The 20,871-nt window shown below is 52.8% G+C and overlaps 5 protein-coding genes across 5 annotated transcripts; 4 read left to right on the top strand and 1 right to left on the bottom strand.

Annotated features, from left to right (window-relative positions):
- Positions 1-3,877: 3,877 nt before the first annotated feature.
- PG997_008191 (uncharacterized protein) lies at positions 3,878-4,927 on the top strand (the record flags this gene model as incomplete). The annotated part of the gene is made up of 3 exons (XM_066812506.1): positions 3,878-3,889; positions 3,966-4,485; positions 4,596-4,927. The coding sequence occupies 3 exons, from the start codon at positions 3,878-3,880 to the stop codon at positions 4,925-4,927; spliced, it is 864 nt and encodes a 287-aa protein (XP_066667848.1).
- A 1,966-nt stretch (positions 4,928-6,893) lies between these two features.
- On the top strand, positions 6,894-10,622 carry PG997_008192 (zinc finger domain-containing protein; the record flags this gene model as incomplete). The annotated part of the gene is made up of 5 exons (XM_066812507.1): positions 6,894-7,164; positions 7,433-8,641; positions 8,702-9,842; positions 9,903-10,392; positions 10,470-10,622. 5 exons carry the CDS (start codon positions 6,894-6,896, stop codon positions 10,620-10,622), a joined length of 3,264 nt encoding a protein of 1,087 aa, XP_066667849.1.
- A 2,293-nt stretch (positions 10,623-12,915) lies between these two features.
- On the top strand, positions 12,916-14,008 carry PG997_008193 (uncharacterized protein; the record flags this gene model as incomplete). The annotated part of the gene is made up of 2 exons (XM_066812508.1): positions 12,916-13,420; positions 13,527-14,008. The coding sequence occupies 2 exons, from the start codon at positions 12,916-12,918 to the stop codon at positions 14,006-14,008; spliced, it is 987 nt and encodes a 328-aa protein (XP_066667850.1).
- Positions 14,009-15,291: 1,283 nt separating this feature from the next.
- Positions 15,292-15,962, bottom strand: PG997_008194 (uncharacterized protein; the record flags this gene model as incomplete). The annotated part of the gene is made up of 2 exons (XM_066812509.1): positions 15,292-15,678; positions 15,759-15,962. 2 exons carry the CDS (start codon positions 15,960-15,962, stop codon positions 15,292-15,294), a joined length of 591 nt encoding a protein of 196 aa, XP_066667851.1.
- A 3,596-nt stretch (positions 15,963-19,558) lies between these two features.
- PG997_008195 (uncharacterized protein) lies at positions 19,559-20,120 on the top strand (the record flags this gene model as incomplete). Its single annotated transcript, XM_066812510.1, has 3 exons — positions 19,559-19,750; positions 19,795-20,021; positions 20,078-20,120. 3 exons carry the CDS (start codon positions 19,559-19,561, stop codon positions 20,118-20,120), a joined length of 462 nt encoding a protein of 153 aa, XP_066667852.1.
- Positions 20,121-20,871: the final 751 nt, after the last annotated feature.

Here is a 20,871-nt window from a genome sequence, read left to right on the forward strand (position 1 = left end):
GTTGGCGGCGGCAGCGTCGATGCGGGCTTTTTGGTTTGGTTGACGAGGAAAGTATTAATTGAGAAATGGAGTATTACGAAGACCGGAACTATTATGATTGAAAGAAGAAAAAAGTTAGCGGAAGGAGGAATTCTTGCGTGCGAATTGACGTAGGCAGCTAAACCACGATTACGGCTACGAAGGACGATGCCGATGCCGGTCAATAAAATTGAGGGCCTGGACTAGAATTGGACCTTACCTCAAAGAAGTCTGAAGCGAGCCGAAGCAGCACTCTGCTCTCAGACGCCGAATACGAGGAAACCTGTGTGTTTGCGGTTTGATACAGGAGGTTCGTGATGAAGCACTCCGTTCTCACCAGCAGATCGAGGGCGTAGTTGGTTGATCAAGAGTAAGTGAAGGAGGTGGTTACGCAAAAGTTCGAGATTGGGGAATTAATGGGACGGGCAGGTAGTCGTTCTAACTTCTGGCAGACCGGAGGGCGGGTGGATCACCGGCGACTTTTATCGATTGAGGGATTCCAGTGATTGCCAATTGGTAGTACCAGACCACGCCTTGCCTTGATGCGTGTGTTTACAGTACATGCGTATTCGCCAGTCTAACTTCACCTAACCCACTCAAGCCCTGGACCAGACCTTTCTTCCTTCCACTTCCATGCCGTCCTTCGAGAGCCCTACCAGTGGCCCTGCCCGTAAGAGTCCGAGGAGAGAATCGGCGCCGACTTCTGGGGGAGGCTTCATTGGCTGACTCGTGCGTACGTACCTGGCTTGTAGTCTCAAAAAAGGGAGAGTCCGTCGAAACCGAACGAGCACTGGTGTCATCCAATCTGCGGGAACCTCTCGCATTTCCTCCGAGCATCGCTCGGGGGCGACAAGGAGGCCGATCTGGTCTCCTTGGCCGACATAACATAGTCTGCGGAGCACGTCACCTGCCTCTCCCTATTCTTGTGTTCTCGGATGCCTCCTGTTGTCTTCACCGGTGTTGTCATTGCATTTCAATTACCTTAACTTCAATACAAGACTGATCCTGGTTCCTGGAGCGCAAGTGCCTGCCCCTCACCATCCCCTCCCTCACTAAAGTCTGTCAAGGGCACAAAAAGAGGGTCTAACTCGACCCCGCGGCCCCTCGCTCACTGTCCACCCTCATGCTCTCAGGCTCGATTCTGAGTGGGTAACACCACCCCACGCCCAGCAATCCGGATGACCCCCAGTTGCCCGTGCATCCAGAGCCCATTGTTGTGTTACTAATGGCGGGATACCCAAGATAGCGATCCTAGGAATATTGCTATACAATGAGTGTCAGATACTGCTCCTCCTCTGCTCGCATCTTGGCTCCGAGTGAATCTCTGGCCACGTCGTTTCAAGTGCAGATGTAGTTGCATACATGTATGTACCTAGGAATGTAGGTATGTCGGTGTGATGGGTTCACCGACTGATCCAGCCAAGCACCGGTTGGATACCACGCCACATAAAGTATCACCTTGCATCAACGTCCGACACCAAACCTGCCGAGACAGTCCATCAGGAAACAATTGAGGAAATCCCACCCTTATGTGAATTGTTTTGCTTTTGCGATGGCTTGGTAAAGTCGCGATGAATCACACAGCTCCGCCCGCCATAGTACATACTGCTGCTCTCCCCAAAGCGCCCCTTACTTCTCATGCCTCTACAATGCAGCCATGCATAACACAACAACTGCATCTTGACGTTTCAGTCGGGCGAAAATGCAGGCTTTCGTGGCTTATTAAGAGCGCGTTGGCATGAGCTTGAGCGGTGCCCCCGCCCGCAGCCTGAAAGTCGCCGAACGATCGGGATGGCATGGATTGATGAGTGGTATGGTTTCCAGGAACCCAGCGAATTTTCCCTTCGAGGAAAATCAAACCCTGAGGACCCTAGAAGTGTGGACTCTAGAACATGGTCCCCAGCCCCTCCCAGCCAAATCGCGCTCTTGTTAATAAAATGCACATACTGACCCTTCTTTGAACTATTGATACCCAGATGGATGACGGACTAAATTAGTAACTTGGAAGATAACCATAGCTGTATATTCATAAGACTTTTTAGAAAAAGATTCTAGTAGAGGTAGCATCCATGCATGTGCATGTGTGCATTTTGTCTTGAGAAGCGCGAGCCAGCTGTTTACTCAGGCCTGTTGCAAATGCTCATGCTGGTTTTCAGCCTACTGCTACTGTACCCACGCTTGTTCTGGGTTTGCTACATGCGTGTCGTATCTGATGGCTTCGACATTCCATGACGGACACAATAGACATTGATATGGAGGCGGTTGAGGCTAGTGCGGTGCTTATATTTTTGCTGATCCGCTCGCTTGGGTTGCCCGTCTCAGTGCCTGGCCCGTTGTCATTGCCAGAACACGCCTCTAAAGAGCCGTTGATAGCATATTTCAAGTCCATATCATGTATCCCTTTAATGGCGACAGCGCTGCTTTCACCGTTTATGCTGTACTTTATGGACTAAATGATTGTTTATACTACTAGTATAATGTTTATTCTATTGGATATAATAGCTAGGAATTTATTCGAACATAATACCTAAGCTGTCCTGGAATGGATGCAACGCCTAATCGGATAGATCGGGAACCAGTTGGTCATTTATGGAAAGTAGTGCCAAAAAGCAGCGTTCTCGCCATTAAGGGGATAGTGTTGCATATAGCTTGTCGCCGATTCGATGATACTCCCTATAGTAAACATGGAGTATGTCACATATCAGTTGCACACATGGGCAGTTATGGGCCAATGTTACGAGTGGATGTTCGCAGCAGTTTCTCCCCTCCTTCCAGAATCTTGGTTGCATCTACGGAGTACCTGCCCACAATTTCGGGGCCGAAATCCCCATCAGCAATAATGGGAACGAGATGGGAGACTGAGCAGGCAACATGAATCATTTCAAATTGGGGATATGCGATTCCCTGCATATCACCAATACCATATTGGAGATATGGAGCTGCTCCTGCAACTGCTTCGATTGACCTCGCCGAACAGGTGTTCAGCTAGAGCAGTGCAAGGTGGCATGCGATGCGGCAGATATTATACGACTAGACGACAACCGTCAGCACTATACTGTGGTGAGCAAGCGCGATGTAACGCCTTCGGGCGGCCGGCCCCCAATCAACTCTCAGGGACATTCATATTGGTTATGCCACCGGGCTGTGCCGCACGTATCCATCGCTTGCAGAGAACCTCGTATGGCTTCTATATCGATTGCCCACTAAGTGTCGGCAGGATGCCCCTAAAACGACCAAGTAGGATGTATTACAACGCCGCCGCCGCTCTCTATCAAAACGAAGAAAGGCCATCATTTGTGGTCGCCGACCTCCTCATGATGTCGGAGCCTGGTGGACACCGAATGATTGTCTGCTTTTATACACACCTCGGGATACCAGTGCCTATTGGTGGTTGCTGCAAGCCCCCTGATGGTCCCACTACACCTTGCCTTTTATCCAATCTTAAGATTGTAGGCAATTTACTCAAATCAGCCGCACACGAAGGATGCAGCTGCACCCGTAGCAGGGGCGCCAGGTTTCAGACTCTGGTTCACCTCTGCCCATCGCTCACAGGTCAAAGTCCGTTGCAGCAACGACAGGCTTAGCTCGCATACTAGTTGCATCGGGGCCAAATCCTGATCAAGACACCACGGACTGGCGCTCCTCCTCCTCCAGGACCAGCAGGCTAACATCTGCCGTTGAGGAGTTCTAGGCACTCCACCCAGCCTCCCAGACTCTCCACTCTGTTGTCTTTTCCCTCCCGCCTTATAGACCCTCTGCCGCGCTGTGTCTCCAGAGACAAGCTTCTCGCGTTGCGAAGCCCCGGGACGCTATTCTCTTGGTATTGCCGCTTTGTCTGGCGCACCAAGACTGCCAAATAATGGCACCCAGGGTAAGATAACTGATTCCAAACACCAGTTACACGCATTCGACTTGTGCTGACTACATAACCTTGTGCTCACAACCAGTATGATGAGGCTCCGGAGACAGTTCCGCCTGCCTTCCCCGAATATCACCCTCCACCAACGGCACCAGAAGTGACATTGAACCATGGGTACGTGCCACAGCAGCCATCGCCGCCCGTGTTCAAGACGGAGGACACGGCCATGTACCAAAATTACCCTGGGTATATGATGTCCACTATGGGACCGCCGTCAACACAAAACTACGACACTACGGGCTATGGACCGCTACCATCCGACCTTGGAGGGCGACGGAAGGAGAGTCCCAAGATTATGGGTTGCTCGGTGGTGGTCTTCACTCTGGCGGCCATCGTCGCCATCCTTTCCGCCGCAGTTATCGGACTGGCCGCAGGCACAGGCGTGGAAGCCAATCGGGCGAATACGGCCGAGTCGAATCTAGCTGCCCTCCGAGCCAACATGACCAACAACTCTTCTTCCGGCGCTGAAGGGGGCAGTTACAACGCGATAACTCTGGGCTGTTCATCAAATCCAGTCGGAGTTTCCGGGACGACTTATACTTCGAAATGTAAGCGCAGCCCGACATCTTCATTTCGCCGAGTATTGTCACGCTCCTAGTGCCGTTCACTAGATCCATAAGCTAACCAACCACTTTGATTTTGCGCCCACGCTTTACAGTCTTCGACCAGTCATCGTACCAAATCGCGTGCAATAAAGAGACGCCGATCGCCCCGTTGCAAGGGATCTTCGTCGGCAACTTCGACGACTGCATCGACGCGTGCGCCAGCTATACCAAATACACGTTGGAGAACTTTGCCAACACGACGTCGAACACCAACAAGACCTGTTCTGGCGTGACATTCGTGCCGGGCTGGACGGATCGACAAACGGCGCTGAAGGGGTTCGCGCCCGGCAACTGTTACCTTAAGCCTGGGCCTCAAAGCAAATCCAAACTGACCGTTCCGAATAACGGGCAGGAGACTCACTCTGCCATTCGCATTGACGACTAAGAAACTCGGACTGAAGATTTCGGCCGAGACTAAAGAGAGGGTACATGCATGTGCGCTTTGAAACGTACATTCATGAAATATATACTGTCGAATTGGGATACTGGATTACCTGTCCATTTGACGTTACTATCGAAAAAGATATGTACCGCGAGTACAGTACGACCATCATAATATTGGATTTGGTCTTTTGCGAAGCCCGGCGCTAGGTTTGATTTTGTATTTCTTAGGTTCGCACAATACCCAACAAAAAGGGGCAAATACTAGGACTTGCCAGACTTTTGTCTGTTGATATTTACCAGAATACAACTCGATTCTCATCTCATCGCGTACTTGAGTTGCTATGTCTCAGCGAAATGGCATTGAGCTGGAGTTTGGGGAAAAGTGAGTCAGGCGGCCCCTGCAACCGAATGTCACGGGCCCCAGCCCACTACTTAATCTATTGCTACTCATGTAGATTAGAGGATAAGTGCAGATAGCGGCCACCGGACAGTATGACAGAGGCCCGAGGCGGCGGTCCCGCGCAATGCAACCCAAACATGCACAGGGACCAAGTTTGGTTTGATCGCGTGACGTACGTACATGTGAATATGTACTCTACAGAACCTCCAGTGCGAATACTGAGATGGGCAATGGACTAATGGATATACATAGGCGATGTAGTTAAGCATTGAGGTCGCCGTGATGACCCAGACCTGACTGAAACCACGTTCCAGGCCGTGCTCTCCTTCGACGGGGATCGCAAAACGCCAAACCCAGCGCCCTGGGTCATGACGGGCGGGCCGCAGCAAACAGACGTTCCGTTAGTAAAGAACGACTGGACGAGGGCAAGGCTCATACGACAGTCCGTGGAAGATCCTCGGTCCATGCGGAAGATGCACTAGCATTTGGGCAAAGACACAGGTATACACATGTTACCTATCCATTCGCGTATACATGAAGCGATACAATCCTGTAGATTTTCATGTGTCTGGTTTTTTCGAAGTTGCTGGAAACGAATACAGGCTCAATTGGAGCTCGCCTCCACCGCTTTTCTACAGTGGTCGATTAGCCCATCCTGAGCGACTGGAGATAGTGAATGCGAAGGGCGAGATATGAGCCAAGAAATGCACGTCAGCACTAAAATGCATGGATCCCACAACAGCATCAACAACTCCGGCAGTCGGCGGCGTTGTCGCGTCTTTTCTTCGCTGGTGGTTGCAGTGGTAAGTGCTAGCGATGCAATGGCCATACCGGTCCGTAGCCGGATATAGTGGCAGGTCCAGTTGGAATGCGGCGCTGAAAAGGATGTCCCTGCACTCTCCATCCAGTCAGGTCAATGGCTCATGGACGATTAATAATGCCAGCCGTAGTGCCAGTGGTCCCCCGCACTCCCCACCAAGCGTCCAGCGAATCCACTATCGACTCGAGCCTTCCACCGGTCTCCTGCTCGTCAAGTCAACCCAAGGGCGCAAAGTTGACATGATGTGGGGCTCAGCGCTCCATCGCCGTCCGGCGCGCGCTCTCCCCTCACTCTCTTTGCTGTAGGAATGATGGAAGGCTTACGCCGGGCACCCTCTGGCAATGATACGATAGCTCTCTCTGGCTTACTGGAGATTGCATACCGCATCCATAATGCCTGCTGGCTCGCTAGGGTTAGCTTTGCTCGATAAATCCATCGGGCATGGCGGGCTATCCTGTGACTCAACTCTCTGAATACCATTTCTCTTATCATTCCTTCTTCCATCAAGACGCTTTCAGTAAAGCAAGATACAACAACTGCAACTCACTTTTCCGTGCTATGTCAAGCTCGAGAGGTAACTTGTACTCAACTAGAATTCTGCAGGCGAAGTAGATATTTATCTTCTCGGCTCATTTGCTTCTTCAAGATTCGACCCGGGTGTGTGACCGAAAGGCGTGTTCATGACAACCAGCCTAGATCGGCCCGTACGCCCTTCGCACCAACACTTGGCAGAAGCACGCCCTATAGATGCCGACCATTGACGAACTCCAAGAGATGGACTTCATCAACTGGGATGCCGCTGGCGCTGCCACCGGCCTCAACTTGGATGAACAACCACCACAGGGCGCATTTGATCCAAACCAAGGCACCAACATGGACCTCGTTCTCGGGGATGTCGACGGCGACGACTGGTCTTTCTGGGCTCTCGAGCACTTTGACTCGACACACCTTGCCCAGCAGACCACTGCCTCTCCCCCAAGGAGCCTACGATGCAGCTGCCAGAGCCTTCCCCGACCGAGTTCGTCTGGGAATTCCCCAAATCACCTTGCTCCCACTGCGCTAAGGGTGGCTACCAGTGCAAGCTCATTAGGGAAGGTCTGTATAAGGGTTACTGCACGGTCTGTGTAGCACTTCGTTGCGAGTGCAGCTTTGGACCTGTCGGGAACCATGCCGGCTCAGAGGCAGGCCTGACTTTCCCAGCAAACCCCTGGCCCACGATGGGCGACCGCCCAGGTACCTCGATTCTCTTCGAAGATGACCTAGTGGCCCCCTGACGTCTGTGGCAGACATGCCGGAGAACAACATGAGTGTTGCCTCAGAGGAACAACATCCAGCGGCCCCGCTGCCGTCCCTGCCGTCCAAGCCCGGCGCCCGTTTCTCTCGAGAATCTGTCAAGATCCTGAAGAACTGGATATCGACCCATAGTCGACATCCTTATCCTACGGAGGAGGAAAAGGAGACCTTGCAACGGATTACAGGTCTCAACAAGACTCAGATCACCAACTGGTTGGCCAATGCCCGCCGTAGAGGAAAGATTCAACCAACACGCTCAACTTCGCCTCATGTTGGAAGAGGTTATGCTACTGCTATGGACATCCCTCGACGCTCTGGCACTCCTGGGCTCTTCGAAAACATGAATCCCCTGCAGCGTTGGGCCAACTCGCCCCCGGAGAACGAACCAGCGTCTGTAACGGATATTGCCAGGGCTATCACTACCTCGAGCACCGACATGTCCTCGAGCTCCAGCTTGAACAGTCCATACGTGTCCGGTTACTCCGATGATGGGTCGGGTCGATCCATTGCCAATCTATCTTCGGCTAGCAGTTTGTCCAAGTCGCAGTCCAGTGGAGGCTCCTTCGCCTCATCCTTCTCACACCACTCGCGCGGCTCAGTGGGCTCGTTGCCATCTTTTGCACGAACTCGAGGTCGAAGACGCCGCAGACGTATTCCCCAAAGACGGTCACAGGAGAACCTCGGCGAGAAGCCCAAGACTTTCCAGTGCACTTTCTGTACGGAAACTTTCAGGACGAAGCACGACTGGCAAAGACATGAGAAATCTCTTCACTTGTCGCTCGAACGCTGGGTTTGCTCACCAGAAGGCGCAAGAGCCATCAATTCCGGGTCGGGAGTGATGAGCTGTGTCTTCTGTGGCGAAGCGAACCCAACCGATTCCCACTTGGAATCTCATAACTTCTCCGGCTGCATGGAGCGATCACTGGAGGAAAGGACATTCTATCGAAAGGATCACTTGCGGCAACATCTGAAGCTCGTCCACGGCGTGACCTTTACATCATGGTCCATGGATAATTGGCGCGTCACAACACCCGAGATCCGATCGCGGTGTGGTTTCTGCGGCGTCGTGATGGATAGCTGGACAGCTCGAACGGATCATCTGGCGGAGCACTTCAAGACTGGTTACACCATGGCGGACTGGAAGGGTGACTGGGGTTTCGAAGACCCTGTCATGAACCTGGTCGAGAACTCGATCCCACCCTGTAAGAGGCCCAAAAGAATGAACGTTCCTGCATTTACGTTTATCTAACGATACCAAACAGATATGATCGACCATGAGAGGAACTCACCATTCCCTTATCAAGCAAGCCAGAGCCCGAGCTCTACTCCGACCAATGCGTACGATCTCCTGAAGTTTGAATTGAAAGATTGGATAGCAAGCTTTCCCGACGACCAGTCTCATCCACTTACAGACGAGAAGATACAGATGGAAGCTTGTCGCATTGTCTTTGCTGGGGATTCTGTCTCTAAGGGCACCGGGCCGGCGCACTCATGGCTTCGCGACCTTGTGATGGCTAAGCCAGAAACCAGTAAAGCCGCCATGTTCAGGCCCAGAGGCCCGGCGGAAGGCTGTCTTTCTAAAGTCATGATCACTGGGAAGAGAGATATCTTCGAAAATTGCGACTTGGAAGCAGAGCTGCAAAAGTTTGTGATAGCCCGTCGACTACTTGGATTAACAGCAATGGACAAGGAACTCCAAGAGGAAGCTTGCATGATCATTGGCCGAATGGAGGAGAAATCTATTGACCCATCTGAGGCTGTTGCCAACTGGTTTATCCGCCTTATCCACAACGACGCCCAATGGCTTACGGATTTCCGGAGGCGAGCTCATCTGCCGCGAAGCGAGGACGTCAATGACAACCCGCAGCGATCGCATGATCCCAAGTCCATAGACTCCACAATTCTCAACTATAGCAGACTCGATAATGAGCTGGGAGAGTTTCTGCGTTCTCAAAGGTCGCTGGGTCTGGAACCATCGGACGCGGACCTGCAGAGCGAAGCACGAATTATCATCTACGAGCAGGATGATGATTGGAACCAGACAGCAGCCGACGACAGCAAGTGGCTCGAGGATTTCAGAGCGAGACATGCAGGCGGGATCAACACCAGTACCGCAATGGATACTTCAATACCGAGCAACTCGCAATTGCAAAAGCCTCCCTCCCCGCTTTCGGGATTTCCCGCCACATTGACGTCGACACCGGATCGGCAAAGCCCCCGGCCAGGCAATAGGTCCAGGCCTGGGGTCTATATGTACTATTTGAACGAAGCAAACTGCTTTCGGCGACTGTCCAAGGAGCTCGGTCGCTTCGTAGCGTCCGCGATGTCGGAGAACAACCCCAATCAGCATATACCGACTGACGAAGAGCTGCAATACCAAGCAAGGTGGATCGAATATGATGAGTAAGTACCTAACTATGAACCCACGCAAGATGTCAGTTGATGAAGCTCACATGGAATCAGTGATGACAAATGGAACCAGACACCTGCCGACAATCCAGAGTGGTTGCGGCAATTCAAACAAGATGTTGGGATCCTTCCGCGCGACTCGCAGCCGGAGCAACTCGATACGACTTCGTGGGCACCATCTGTAGGGACGACCGACCCATCGGCTCATCGCCCTTCTATAGAGTTTGACGCCATGCTTCAGACTCCCAACATGAGCACGCCGTTTGCGGTCGACGACTTTGCAGCGGCCAGCCAGGCTGAGCAGCTGGACCCTATGCGACACGAGACGCCTACCAGAACCTTTGGCAACCCCCAGCTCGCAAGCGGTTTGACTGCTTACGTACGCCGTGAACTACAGAAGAATCGTATCTTCCCGAGTGATGCCGACCTCCAGGCACGCGCTCGAGACATCATGTCGATGCAGAAAACGCCGGCCGACAACCCGGTTCTGCTAGGCAAGTTTAAGGCGTCGCTCCAGGGCCACTGTCCGTGGCAGCAGCGGCCAGTACAATCCCAACATCGGCGGCGCCATATTTGACGGCGCCCGGCTCGCAATCGGGGGCTGTTCCCGTCGTTACGGAGTCGCCCGATGAAGAGTTCCAGTTCACCATGGATGACATGGACACCAGCTTTACCGACCAGGTGTTCGACAGCATCGTCCAGGATTTGAATGCCAGCAGCGCCTCCAGTAGAAGCCCGTCGTGCATTACTCCCAATACCGCCATGCATCAGTAAAACCCTCGACTCGGTGTCCAACACACTGAGACAAAAGTTAGGGCACCATCGACCAAGACTTGGTCAAAAAAAAAAAGGGGGGCTTGCAGAAATGAATAAGTGTATATACTTCTTATCGAATATCTGGGGGAGACTGTAGTCATCATTTTTTACGCAAGCATACATACGTAGCAGAGCGCGTGGACTAAAAATAGGAGCGAGATGATTATGGATTTAGATCTGAAGATATCATGGTGTAATGAAATGTATGACCACTACCCTTTTGAATTCAAATGTCGAAAGTGATGATAGATTGTCGCTGCCACCTCCCCCTTCCTTTCGTGGGCTACTCGCCAGCTCTGAGGGATGGTAGCAGTAATCAGGAGGCCGCATTTAGAACTTCGCACACGAGCAGATCAGCTCCAAAGTTTCGAGATAGCTGCGAGATGAGTTGACAGATAATCAAGATAATGAACTCGATTGCACGTTGATGCACATCTCTTTTTGGCCGGGACAATCGATCCGCTCAAGATTGTGACGTCGGGTCGGGTTGCAAGGCAGAACCCACCGGCTGGCTGGAGCCCCCTCCACCTGTTATGGGGGGAGGTCCACTGACGGGGTGGGCTTCACTTCGTAGGAATTTGAAAAGTGCCCGCTGCTGGCTGCCCTGACCTGGCATTACGGGCGGGTAAGGAAAATGAACCCCTTTGTGGAAAGTCGTTAAATCCGTGGGAAAGCAACAGTGCGACTTCGTGATCAGTTATTAATAGTTCAATGGGTTTTCGTATTGGGGATGGATATGTTTTGTCGTATTGATAAAATAGGTGTAGGCGTAGGGGCCAGCAAATCCAGGTTGGGCTGCTGGCTGGTTCTGACCCTCTGGACTTTGATTGACAGGAAGGAAGAGAGAACGGGATCAGCAAAGATCCCGCAGCAATACGATAACACTTTTCCTTCAAAGTTTCAGACACACAAAGATGGTATCATTCCTGCAATAGGGTGGGCAATATACCAACATACTCATGCCTGAAATACGCTTACTGGAAGCGAGTGTCCTCGATGCAACCTCGCCAAATGATGACTGATAGCAAGCACCCATTGGGTTCGTACTTGGCAGATGCCTATTCCGAGCATCGACCGATGACTTCCTAAAATAGGGTAGCAGGTGCTTGACCTTAGCGTACCGCCATTCCCGCTGACCAAACGATAGTGTTCGCGACTATGTGCAGGACTATGTGCAGTAGTAGGGAGCAACGGGCCGATGCTTCATCCAAAGGAATGACGGAATTGCAAATATTTTTTTCTCCTCGTTTCCGCAAAGATCTGGCAGTCTTCGTTATTCGAATTGGGCATGCGCAAGCGCGCCGCCTAGCCTGCAGCCTGCGGTACTGTCTGCATACAGTATCCCAGGTAGCATATCGTCGGCACCTGTGACCCCAATTAGGGCAGCGTCTCCAATGCCAAGATCTGGGGGCGTCTTCTTCACTCTTACCACCTCCTGGGATCTGGGAGCCGCAAGGTCGCAGGGTAACATCATTGACGCAACCTTGTAACGAAAAACCTGTTGCTTTTCCAGGCAGAGGCAAGCGGGAGACGTATGCCTTCTTCTCTGGATGCTGTCATTGCCCAACTGCGCCAAAACGCCTCCCGACCGGTTTCGTGTGTTTCGGTTCGCCCATGACATCCCGTTCGACACTTGGGCGGGTGGGAGGAGCCGGCGCAGGGCCACAGGACTCTCTGTGCACGATAAACTACGCAATGTCTCTCGAGGAATGGAGACGGAGTGGACATTCGCGATGGGCACTGGTTGGTGATCTCGCTTCCCTTACCCCACCGGCCAGCCCCCTTGACCCCTGTTGTTCCTTGTCCTCTCTAATCTGGGTGGGCTCGTATCGGGATTGCCCTGCTTGCGTCCAAGCGGCAAGTCCAGAGTCCCCAAGCCGCAGGATTCTGCCGCCGCCCACGGCACAAGACAACTCGACACGGCAGCAATAGGAGGATGAGCTTATCACAGCCCTGGGGGGTTGCTGGGAAAACCGGTGATTCCACCCACTCGCTTGTCAAACTGGGATCAAGGGCCTTGAAAACGACAGCCGCACCCACTTCGACTGCTGCCAAAACCTGGACGGAAACACTCTGGCCAGCTACTGCCTCATTCATTTCGTACCTCCCAGGCGGTTTCTTATTGTTATAAGATAGATTGGGCGGCGGTTCACACCTTTCGGGTATCTTATATTTTTGCTTTTTCTTCTCGTCATTCTATTCTTTAGACCTTGTTCTTATAGACCGTATATATTATACATAATCGACGACAATGCTGTCATCCGGCCTGACCTTCAGCGGCGCTGCCGCCGCCCTGCTCTCCGCCTCCGCCCTTGCCCAGGCCGCCGCCGTGGTGCCGCCGACGCCCGCCGGCGGCTCGCAGCTGCACGCGCGGCAGTCGACCGGCACGGGCAAGTGCACCGACGTCCACGTCTTCCTGGCCAAGGGCAACAACGAGCCCTACCCGGGCCGCCAGGGCAAGCTGGTCAACGCCATCTGCGAGGGCTTAGAGAGCTGCGATTACGAGGACGTCGTGATGCAGAACATGCTGCCCGACCCCTACTGCGACTCGGTCCACGAGGGCGGCACCAACACGGTCAAGCAGGTTATCGCCTACAACAAGAAGTGCCCCGACACCAAACTCGTCCTCAGCGGCTACTCCCAGGGCTCGCACGTCCTGGGTGACAGCCTCAGCGGTGGTGGCGGTGTTTTCTTCAATGGCTGCGTCGAGAAGCCGGTCGAGCCTCTGGACCCCGAGAGTCCCGCTGGCAAAGCGGGTAAGTCAACAATCTCCCTTTTTTCTCACCTACGACTCAGGGCCGGCACTAGTTTCCAGGCTTTTGGAGTGCTCTTACACATGCTAACGATTTTGGTGTTTTCTAGTCGCTGCTATTCTCACATTTGGCGACACGCGACACAGCGCCAACCAGCCGTGGAACCACGGGAGCGGCGCAAAGGGCAACGGGCTCTTCCCGCGCCCCGGCGACCAGCTGGATAGGCTGAACGCCTTCGCGGACCGCTACCGCGACTACTGCGTCGACACCGACTCGATCTGCTCGGGCGCCGACCCCAAGAACCCGGGGGCCATGGCGCACCTGACCTACTTTGACAACTTCACCGACGAGGCGGCCAAGTGGGTCAAGGAGAAGCTGGGCGGCGACGTCAAGAAGGGCGACCCGTCCAAGACGACGTCGCCGGTCGCCAGCACCGACGTCAGCAGCGCCAGCGCGAGCGCGAGCGCGTCGGCCAGCAGCGGCACCGCCCTCTCGAGCCTGCCCGCCAGCACCGCCACCGACTCGGCGACGACGGGCGGCGCGGCCCAGGGGGCGCCGAGTCGGATAAACCCGACAGCGGTGCCGGGATGACCCTGGCGCCCCTGGGTCTCTGCACATTGGCGGTTGCCGCCGGTGTGGCGATCGTAATGGGTTAATGGGAGTAGAGATGAGGGGGTGGACAAATCTTAATAGCAGCAAGCATTCATGACTACTACGGCGCATACGGTATCCTGGGTTCAGCATCATTCATGAGCATTTCACTCTTTTGGGGGTTATTGGGAAAGCAACATCAGCCAGCATCGGCGTTTTGGGAGTCCGTCTTCTTTTTTCGATGCAAGATCGTCATGTATATATATACGCATCTTCTTGTTTGGGGGGAGGGGCATCGGCATCAGTTGCATCAAACATATACCCTTTCCACATGCTCCGGAGAGCCTGGACGAGTTTAGAAAATAGTAATACCTAATCTTCCGTCTCCGGGTCTACACATTTTTTGCCAAGTTTCGAAAGTTTTCTTCATTTATTTCTGAGCAGCTGAGTCGTTTTCCACTTAGAGTAGGTCGAAAGAAAAAAAACTGACCTGTATTGTGGGCTTCTTCGGCCGATCCCACTTTACCAGAGACCCCCTCCAGGCCCCCTAGACCCCTGGGTCCCGGGAGCGTCGCAACCCGCAGTCAGCAGTCAGTTCCTGGATGGCCGCGAGTCATTCGCATACATAAATAGCAGCCAGTCAGGGCTTCAGCCTCAAAGGGCTTTCTAGAACATATGAAACAACAAGGGGTCACGAATTAAGGTTTTTCTTCACCAGTGCCGGTTCCCTGAGCTTTGTTCTGGTTGCGTGATCACCTTCATTCATGGCTGTGTCGAAACAGCCAGAGTCCTTTTTAGCGGCAAACCTTTCTATATTATCGCAAAGACAGCGAGGGCGGTGAGAGCGGCGAGGCTGGCATTGTTCCCCTGTTGCATCAGTTAGCAATAGACTTCGGACCCCTGGGTCTGGGTATAGAGCTCGATAGGAAGCACATCCCTTACCATTCATGAGGTTAGGTTGTACCCCCTGCAGGAGGCCCCTCCTCGACGTTAAATAGCACACACATACACGCACACACGCCGAGTTTCTGAATTATGTTGGTTGCATGATCTCATTCGTGGCTGTTTCGAAACAGCCACGGTCCCTCTCTCGGGAAACGTTCTATACTATTGCACGCCCGTGAGGGCGGCGAGGGGGAGAGGGAGAGGGAGGGGGGCGCCGAGGGCAACATTGGTCGTCTGATCTTATCTGTTAGTGAGCTTAGTTACATTCAATATGTAGAGTGGGGATATATAAGGGGCTTTACATACCATTCTCTAGCCAGCACAAACAGAACCTTCCCCTAGTTCTGTTGCTGTTGCTGTTGCTGTTGCTGCTGTTGCTGCTGCTGCTGGGCAGGGGCGGGGGCAGCAACGGGGCCGGCGGCAACGGGGGCGGCGACGACGGGGGCGGCGACGACGGTGGCAGCGAAAGCGTCGGCCTGGTGCTTGCCAAAGCACGTGTTGGCGTCCCACGTCCGCGTGAACGTGCGCACGCAGCCGGGCCAGGCGCACTGGAACCGGTCGACGCCGGCGACAAGGACCCGGTGGCTGCGCTGGTGGGCTGCCTTGAGGTGCGCCTTCATGCGCGCGTCCGTGCCGGTGGGGTGGCCGCAGCCAGGGACCTGGCACACCGTGCCCAAGTGGGTGGTGGCCACGTGCTTCCATACGCCCTTTTGGCGTGTGAAGGTCTGATTGTTCGAGTTTTCACGTTAGTGTTTGCTTCTTTAAGAGGGAGGGGGGGTAGGGATGATATGTTGGGAGTACGTACTCGGCCGCACATCGGGCAAGCGAATGTGGCGGGGACAGCGGCGGGGGCGGCGGCAACCGGGGCGACAGGGACAACCGGAGCAACCGGAGCGGCAACGACGGCAGGGACAGCGGGGGCGACCGGGGCAGCGGGAGCAGCGGCAGCGGCAGAGGCAGGACCGGCAGGACCGGCAGGAACGGCAGCGGCGGCAGCGGCGGCAGCCATTGCTCGGAGCTGGTCCGAGATGGGCTCGATGAGATTGCCCCCTCCCTTTCCGGAGAAGGGGAGGGGGTTCTCTCCTGGCCACTCATGGTTCTTGGTTGCTGAATCTCGATTAGTACGCCTTCTTTATCCATCTGTTAAGGAAGCGCCTTGCGAGAAAGCTGGGAATTGAAGATTGTTCCAAAATTGTGGCAGAAGCGGGTCGAAACTGCGAAGTGGTTGAACATGAACAGTACTTACAAGAGGGGCGCGAGCCGGGGAGCAGGAAGAGGAAGAGGAGGATGAGGAGGAAGAGGAGGAGGAGGTCGTGGTCGTGATGGTGGTGGTGGTGGTGGTGGTGGCGATGCAATATGGAGAGAACTGCGAGCTGGTTAGCATATAAAAGCATCTGAGCAAGGAAATGGATGATACTAACTCTTCTGAACAAAATAAAATTGCTTAGAGCCTGTTATTAAATGCCAGATCGTTAGAGAGGTTCAATTATAACTTCATAAATAAATAACGAGTGAAAACATCCTTACCTTGGAGACCTGTCGTGTCTGGGGAGTGAAGGAGGAGAGAGGGCGGAGGAGGCGGTAGGAAAATTATTTTATCTACTGGGGGAACAAACGCGCCTACGTTCCAATCACCAGAAGACGGTTCACACTGAGATGGCACCTACGAGGATATCTCTACACAATCATTTTTAAACCCACGAATCAAAGCTACCCTGCAAATCCCCTTACTCTATCTTGGGTACCGTCCTCGCCGTGGATCTGCTGGGATGGCTTTACACTGAATCGAAGTTTGAAAAAGAGTCATCATGAACAAGCACACACTTAACAGAAACGAAGCAAGAGAACATTTATGTTAGTGGGCATTAGCACTAACATTAGATGATTTACTGGCGATGGTCTAAGTGGATTTACTCGTACCTACCCTTCACTGGCGAGTAAGAAGTATTGGCTCATGGCCTCGCCTCCATGAATATAGACGGCTTCCTCTGCTCAGGTGCCGTAACGTGTTGCACGGACATACGACGAGGCTGGACTATTTCCCTTGCAGTACCGAAGCCGCTTCCGAGTTTAGGGATGTACAAACTGTTAATGTCTGGATAGATGCTTTCGAGGAGGGATGCCTGACCAAGTTCACCCTCAAAGCATGGCGATAGACTTGAATCCATAGAGGTTGAGAGTCATCCTAGGTTTCTCATATTGACAGTTCCCCGTCTTATTTCTACGCACTGGTAACTTTTATGTTCTTCTTCTCCCCGACTCCGCGGATGCTATGAAGCATCGCTTATGCTAATTCCGACTGATCTAAACAGTCGTCAACCTTTCTACCTTACGGAGACAAACGCTTCATATCCATCAAGTCCAAGTGGTGTCTCGTCTCTAGATCTGGCATAAACACAATCACTCGCCCGGCCGCCTTGCTTACCACTAAAGGAAACCGAACCTTTTCATGGTGAGCAGTAAAGCCTATCAAATACTACTCCAAATTTATAGTGTTGGTAGATTCGCTAACTCCACGTAGGGAAACCGTATCCGTATCTGGTCTCTTTCTGTTGGGGTTGGGATCTTAGGCGGAAGGGGGCGGGGAACGTGGATAGGGACGGATTCGTGCGTTCAGTGGCATCTCATTTGTTTGAAGTCGTCGTGGAAGTAATAAATACCTGGGCTTCAGAATCGGAGGTTCGTATTTTAATTAATTCATAAGGGGTAATCGATGAGTGTCACAGGACCTAGAAGCTGTATGTAGATTAGGTCAGTATCGTCTGGGCATGTGTTTCAGAAGTAGGCAAGGACACGGCACTTGCCAGGAGAGACGACGTATGAGGAGACGGACTCGACCGTTGTCAGGCCTTGGATGTAGCATGGCGATTTGATCCAGAGACAGTCATTTTGAGGATAACGTGAACGTTAAGGGCTTGGTGTAGAGTGGTACGCAGCGCTTGTGGTAGATGGTATGTACAGCCAGGCGTAGCGTATGCTCGGGTGGCGAGGCAGAAGATGAATAATTGAAGTTTTCTATGAGGCTCATGCGACCACAACAGAGCACAATGGTTGTCCACATAGTCGGCGATATGTATGGCCCACGTAAGAGAGGGTAGGTACCTAGCAAAGACGGTGTCCGACCCGAATAGATGGGCACGAATAAGTGATTGAAGCAGCAGTCGGCGATGGTGATGTAAATACATACGCACGAACACATCACTTGTAGGCCAGTAAGTAAAGATGAGCACGCGATACAGGCTGTGAATAAGCCAGTTGGGTAAGCACACTGTGATAGAGAAAGATGTTAAGTATATATAGTCAGGCCCGGTCTATCGACGGTGCGAAGGTCAAATAGGCCGGATGTTTTCTCACGTCGGTACATTGCCGTTTAGACAGAATTACTGATATCTTACTTATTTGGACTTGACAGTACACAGTAGTGCAATGAAATACCGAATCATGCTGCTATTCTGATATCCTGGAGTATCCAATGCATACGGAACTGCATTGAGGTAGAGTTCTAACCCCTTGACATAGTCCTACAAAAGAAGAGCCTGTTTTATTGTGATACATAGGGGAATATGATAGGGGTTGGCGACAGTAGACCGGCCTTTTCTTTCCTCAGTTCTGTGAAAGGCAAAGGGCGTGCGTGCCAGCACAATGATGTCTGCTGCACCCCGAGGTTCTAAAAAGAATGGCTTTTCTTTTATGAAGGCATGCTTTAGCAATGGAACTTACCAGCTCCTTGATTTTCACTTCACCTGTGGTAATGTTGGAGTGTTTGACATCCAACCTAATGGTCAGTGGCTTGATGACATCAGGAACCTGGGAGACCCAGACCATGAACTTGTCCAATAATAAACGAAGCTGATGATATAGACCTGCTATCTAGTCTATTTATAAAACATCACATCTGCAGTTACAGGTTGTCTCTGTATGTTGTGAGTTTGGTTGTATTACTCTTTTCGGTTATCTTACTGATTAGGGGCAGCCGTTAGTGGAGAAGGGGCAGAGCAATATGATGACATGATCATCCAAGGACCGCATTACATGACAATTCTAGACACAGAGATACACACCACATGCAACAGCCGAACTGAGCTGAGATGTGTCTGTAGATATACACACTGCTTCTGGCCCAGAGAGTCTTGGCAATATATGTGGACCAACCCTCAGCGTACGTGATACTATGTATGGCGATGCAAACTCAGCCAAGATCACAGCCGGTTATCCTCGAGATGTCCCGTAACGTCCCAGTATGACAGCATTGCCCCCAAACAGATCCCACTCAGCCACCGGGAGAAACGGCAGGTCCAAAACTCATGGAGTCCAGTGATTAGGCACCCGATTAAATGGCCCCTGATTGGCTGGACAACTCTGGGAGCTGCACCCACATCGAACCCCCGCCAGCATGTGTACCATTCGGGTTGCGGCGTATTCTTAGGCAACTGAATTTCGGTATACAAAACATATGCTATATAAAATACGACGACCATCCGGATGGTGGTGTCCCGTCGTAGCATAGCGCATCAGTCATCATCCTTTCAAACCGCCCTTGAACTAGAAAACGATCCACCCCCAGAAACCACCAACTGCTATATCTCTCCACCGAACACACTCACCATGAATTCCGCCAGCGTCGCGCCCCCTGTCGACGGCGACAGCAACGCCAGCAGAAAGTCCATCTTTGACGATTTCGACCTCATCCTGGGCCTGCGCCTGCTCAGCATCGGCCTCCTCATCGCCAGCACCGTCCTCCACTTCAACGGCGACGAGTACACCACCGTCCTCAACATCCTAGCCGCCATCATCCTCGTCAGCCTGGCCTGGCACCTGGTCATAGTCCTGAGGACCGCCAGGTTCCCCAGGTCTGGCAGCTGAAACAGAAACACGACGGTGCCGCCGCCGGCGCCGTCGACGAAGGGCGCCCCACGGCGTACCAGCGCCTAGGGCCCCTCAACGACGCCTGGCTCGGCGCCTTCCTCTTCATGATCACCGTGTGGGCAAAGACCCTGCCCGAGAGCTGGCGGAACATCCAGTTCATGTACAACTTCCGCGTCTTCTTCGTCTTGAACCTCATCGTTGTGTAAGTGAATCAAGCACCCGCACCCCATATATACCTGTGTAACTATGCATATACAGAACACACCCCAAGCTGACCTGGCTATACGCTCCAGTGTTATAATGCATGCCATTGCTATTCTCGAACATACCAAGGCTCAATATCCGAGTCATTACGAGAGACTAGAGAGCTTCGTCCCCGGCAGCCGCCGCCAAATTCGTCTACCTTAATTAGGAGAAGGCGCCCCTCACCTCGGGGCGATGTCGTCCAAGGATACAGTCTAACGGGGTAGAACGTGGGAGGAAAAGTTCAAGGCTCCAACGATTTAGTCAGCGGTTTGGGCTTGGGAGGACTGTTGAGCCTGGCTAAATGCAAGTGAAAAGGCACTGCATCTAATTAGGGGCTGCCGAGATGGACATGGTGCAGCTCGGTTTTGTGTTGTTGAAGGTCGAGGGATGGATATTTTCAAGGCCTAATTACCACCATTGGCATATAGTCAAGTCATTTCAAGCCAGATACCGCTTGCGACTCTGCACCGTAATCCAATGGTGTGTTAATGATCATAACGTGGGTGCCACACCCACGTTGACGACTAACTCCACGTGCTCCCCAAGAAACGGTTCTCGTAGGAGGTCGAGGACTCGATCATGCGCCAGCGTCAGATCCCCTACGAAGGCCCCCCCCGCCGTGCTGAGCCACGGGATCCACGAGCATTTCGTCGTGGACTCTGGTCACCAGTTTTAAAGTCCCGGGGATAATCACAATGGGGTCCGTATTCAAGGTGGGCGCGATGATCGAAGGCCAGATGGGCATACACGCGTAAGTGGAACGTATCTGCACTCGGGGACAGCAGCGGTGATAGAACTTGCGGAGA

Source organism: Apiospora hydei, assembly GCF_038363865.1.
Source record: "Apiospora hydei strain CBS 114990 chromosome Unknown utg000006l_segment0_segment0, whole genome shotgun sequence".
NCBI lineage: Eukaryota > Fungi > Ascomycota > Sordariomycetes > Amphisphaeriales > Apiosporaceae > Apiospora > Apiospora hydei.